General features: G+C 39.2%; 1 protein-coding gene across 1 annotated transcript; it reads right to left on the bottom strand.

The window, feature by feature from the left end:
- Positions 1-282: 282 nt before the first annotated feature.
- LOC130504317 (uncharacterized) lies at positions 283-3,926 on the bottom strand. The gene is made up of 7 exons (XM_056998931.1): positions 3,012-3,926; positions 2,335-2,910; positions 2,077-2,190; positions 1,573-1,698; positions 1,167-1,510; positions 982-1,063; positions 283-900 (listed from the first exon to the last, which is right to left on the bottom strand). Exons 1-7 carry the CDS (start codon positions 3,924-3,926, stop codon positions 283-285), a joined length of 2,775 nt encoding a protein of 924 aa, XP_056854911.1.
- Between the last annotated feature and the right edge of the window lie 909 nt (positions 3,927-4,835).

Raw genomic sequence — 4,835 nt, 5'->3', positions numbered from 1 at the left:
ATTTATGATGACTAATATCTTTCGATTAAATTGGGTTTCATATTAACACTTACTAATACATTTGCCTTAATAGTAGACACAAATTTGTGTCCAATTTACTGAATAGGAGTTCAAATAAAGTAGTACATAAACCGATAAACGTTTCACACTCGAAATACAAAATAGTTTGCGATCGTAGTTGCTTGCATTCAACGAAATAGATAAACAGTAGATAAACAAACATTTCTTAGATATAAGTTGTGAGAATTTCAGATATACTTCTTACTTCACTCGACTAGTCTTCTACAGCTTCTCATGTAGTTCATACAACATCACCACAAGTCTTTGCGCTTCTTCCTTGAGAGTAGTAGGAGTGATAGACCTGCAGATTTCAATCCCAAACCTTGCATGCGTTTGCATGAGCAATATGGATGTTAGGGCAGAGTGTGAGCGGTTGCTGTTATGACGCACCACATTAGGCCTCTCTATCACAACAGCAGGATAAGAAGCAGTAGTGGAGAGCACTCCGGTACGCCTCAAAAGTGGGGGGATCATATCTCTGAAGGGTTGGAGTTGTTTCGCCAATTCTTCATCAGACCGGAGCCCCATATTGCACTCAAGAACAGTTAACTTCCACGCTTTCAGGTCGAAACACACAACAACCCAGTCTTTGTTCCCTAGATCAAACGGAAAGTAGTGATGAGTGAAAGGTGCCATTGTCGGCTCGTCCTGACCAAGATAGTGAACAAGATCTTTGGGAAAATTATATGACTCTTGTGATCTTGAACGCTCAAACTTTGGATAATGCTTCAACAACAACACAACATATCTGGTGTCAAGAAAGTTGGGACTTCTCTCACGGCTACAATTCGGTGCACTGTTGTATGTGGTCCGTACAAACCTCACCAAGATATCAATAATCTGTATATTTAAAAACAAAACAGGATTCAAAATGTATATCCACGATTGTAGCTGAGAAAACTGAATATAAAGAAGACATACCCTAGCTGGTAAGGAACGGCTGAGTTCTACGATTCCCGTGATGTCCTTGGAAGTTACTGCCAGCCCGGCAACATTTATAACACTTATATATTCAAACAAAAACATATTTAACAATAGCGTATTAGATATCCAGGTTTTCAAATTATTACAAAATATATAATATAAGAGGCATTGAGGTAACTTACAAGTTGTTGCTTAGTTTACCAACGAGCTTTGTGTATTTGGACATTACCAAATCAGGGCAGGAGTATGCAGTAAAAAAAGGGTCGGCTTCACGAGCTCGGGCAAGTGTATCATCCCCACTTTCAATCTCTTGTACATGTTCACCTGGAACCACCTTACTGCGTTTGCTTTTAGGACTTAGTGGAGGATGTGACGGGTCGTCTGTTGCTTCTTCTTCCCTATGTTCTGGAACTGTGTCAATCATATCTTCTGTGGCTACCGGAAGCGATGGATATGGAGATGGAGCCTGTAAAATGGCGGTTGTTGTGATTTCTTCTGTGGCTACCGGAAGCGATGGAGATGGAGCCTGTAAAATGGCGTAGGTCATACCACATTCATGCTTATTATATTGACAATGAATTAACATACCACAGTTTTCGAGCCACCAAAGTTAGTCTCAATATTGTCTGAACCATAGTGGACATTATGAGATCCTTCTGACAGCTCTCCAATGATCTTACGTGAAACATTGGCCCCATTCACCTCTGCTCTTGACTGTAAATTGACACACAACATATTTAAATTGATTAACATATTTAATAACTGAGGACAAACATACATAATGAAATTTATTGGCTAAATATCCCCAGATAATAACCTTGGTATCGAATTTGGTTTTTGCACGGTTAACTGAGATATCAAATTATCAAGATAGCAGGTTGATACATTGATTATCGAGTTTTTAAATATTATTTACAAATTTAAATTCTCATAACCGGCACAATAACAAGTCAACATGTTCGAAATCACTTATTACCCCTAACATATTAATTAATTTTCATGTTTGAAATCACTTATACGAAAAACATAGTAAATCCATTTATTGTGGTTAAAATCACTTATACCACTAAAAAATTAATTCATTATACATACCGAGACCATAGAAGATTCTTTGGTGTGGCTATTGGCTGATAAGAAGTCAGCCTCGAAGCCCTGATCATTGTTATTCAAGCGTGAAGTAGAATTAGCTACCCTCCCATGAGACCCCTGTCAATCAACCCCAATCCAAAAACAAAAATATATTGTTATACATATCCGGTTTTACCATCATATGATGGTTGATACCAGTTACTATATATTGGTATCGGATATTACAATCGCAAACGGCAAGTTCTAGTATTTTTCAATTACCTCCAACACTGATGTTGATCTTCTGTCGCCATTGGGTTGACTGTTGTCACCATTTTCTTCCTCATTTACCTCAGTGTTTAGGTTCCCCCCAGGTTTCTGTGTTCTGAGGTTTGGGTTGGCCTCACCGTCCATGGAAGACCGCATGATATCATCCTTGAAGGTTTGAAGCTGATTATTGACTGAAACCATGATAGTGGTCTCCAAGGAGTCCACTTGAACAGCCGTTTTTTCGGCAACTGATACAGCTTTGGCCACATTCGCATCAACTCTTTGGAGCTCCGTTTTGAGAATAGACATCACAATGCCTGCAATACGGTTGTCGTCGTCCGTTTCCTTGTGTGTAACCGGGTTATTTTTCCGCTTCTTCTTACCCACCTCCTTTGCTATGTCACGCAATCTCTCAACGTCAAGTTTGGTAGCGCCACCTTTGAACATCGTAGCCGTGAAAGAGTAACCTTCTGCTAGAAGCTTCAGAAGATTATCTACTTTAACGTCGCACACCTCGTCTGCCCATACAAGTATAACGTTATCTATTGGTCTATCCGGATCATCAGGGATAATGCTTCTAACCAAAACCTGAAATATTAAAGCTTAACTGTTAACCAACAACACAAATTTAACAAAAATATCGAGTGTTTGTTATTACTAAAACGGAGGACTCAAAAACATCAACTTACATCAGTTTTTTTGTCCTCTTTGCGAGCATGCCCGGGGCTCAGTGTCTTTTGTTTGTTCCTCTTCTTCACGATATCATCTCCATCGTCGCTGCTATCGGAATCAGAAGATGCACAAGTCTCCAAGACAACTTCGGTTAGAGATGGTACAGCCTCTACCATAACCAGTTGTAGTGCCAATGCAAACCCTTTCAGTGCTATTGTATCATTGGAGAAGGCGACCTCGTCTCTTTGCTTTATACTACCCATAAGCATTTCAAAAGCTAGGCGACCCCACGGATACGAAAAGAACTGGTCGAGATCTTTTGTTGCCTCAGCATGTTCTTTCATCATCTTCATTTTGAGGTTTGTGGAGAGGAGGACCGAAGAGACTATCGCGAGACAAGCCACCTTAATCCTTATGTCTGAATCGGTTATCGTTTTTTTCCTTAGCATCTTTAGGGCCGTCGAAACCCGAATCTCCTCTCTGTTCCCAAATAGCTCGGCCCAATAAGGTTTCTCCTTCATCTTCGACTTTGACTTCACCTTCGTCTTCTTCGGGTATTCACCGCAGTGGAGACCGGTTACAATCGCGAACTCGCGAAGAGAAAATTTTATCGGTTTCCCCGCAAACCGAAACCAAGCCTCATATTTTTTCTCCACCTTCAACTGTCTAGACAACATGTATCTAGCAAATCTACCCGAGAAACCCGGTTTCTCCGCGATGTCAACAATCTTACCAAAGGGAGACAAGCGCAATCTCTGGATCTCATCTTCTTCCAGGGAATCTAGTATGTGATTGATAGCCGTAGAGGATTGGTAGGTAAGAACTCTGACACCTACCGGTTCATCGCCCGCCGCAAACATCATCTCCGGAATGGGAAGGGGAGGTTCCGCAGGATCGCGAACTGGTTCATCGCGGTTGGGAGATTCGTCCATTTTCTGGACTTTTTTTCTTTTGGTGAACTTCAAAGTTTGAAGGTGAGAGAGTAATGAGAAGATGTGAGAGATGGCGTTATGTTCTATGGGAAACTCAAAAGGTTTTAGCATCTTTTGAAACAAAACCCTTCGTAATAATTACAGTCTCCTGCATTAAACTGACAACACGTAAAGTTCAGAGGCTGCTGCAATAGGCTGACCAGGAATAATTAAATAATGCGATTATTTACATTTTTATAACATTAGGATATTGCAGTTCGATCAAAGGTTCTCTAAAATATAATCAGGCCCACTTAACAATTTAAAAGCCCGTAGTATATAACCGTTACACGGCCCATGCTTAATTTGTGAGCATACGATGGCCCATTACTGAATTTGTGATCATTATTTTGAAAATAATGATCTCATCTTCAAAAATATCTTCTTCTCTCCTTTCTTAAAAATATCTTATCATCTGCGAAAATATCTTTTTGTTAATAAAATATTATAAAAGCACTAAAATATCTTCCTCTCTTCTCTTATGTTCATCACTTCACATCGCCAAAAATAACCGGTTTTCAATCTCTGTTGACTTTTTCAATAACCTGTTATATCGTCAAAACTGCCGGTTGCAGGTTACTCAATTTTGCCATACACGTGACTTCTCAAGGACAGAATCGTGAAGCCGTGCGTTAAGTTACATGGTTCTCCAATTAATAAAAAATTTGCACACTTCTGCAAATACCATCCAAAATTTTGATATTGAGCTAAATAGGCCTTATATATAATATATTTCAAAATAAAATGAATCATTCACAACTTGAGATTTAGTTTTAGAGTCTCTCCAAATTATCTAAGAATTTCTTAAATATTTATCTTGTTTCCTCTCTTATTTTTTTTTTGGTAAGAAGCATGATAAGAATTTCTTAA

This window comes from Raphanus sativus, unplaced genomic scaffold (genome assembly GCF_000801105.2).
Source record: "Raphanus sativus cultivar WK10039 unplaced genomic scaffold, ASM80110v3 Scaffold1491, whole genome shotgun sequence".
NCBI classification, from domain to species: domain Eukaryota; kingdom Viridiplantae; phylum Streptophyta; class Magnoliopsida; order Brassicales; family Brassicaceae; genus Raphanus; species Raphanus sativus.
This window is presented reverse-complemented; position numbering and strand designations above follow the sequence as displayed.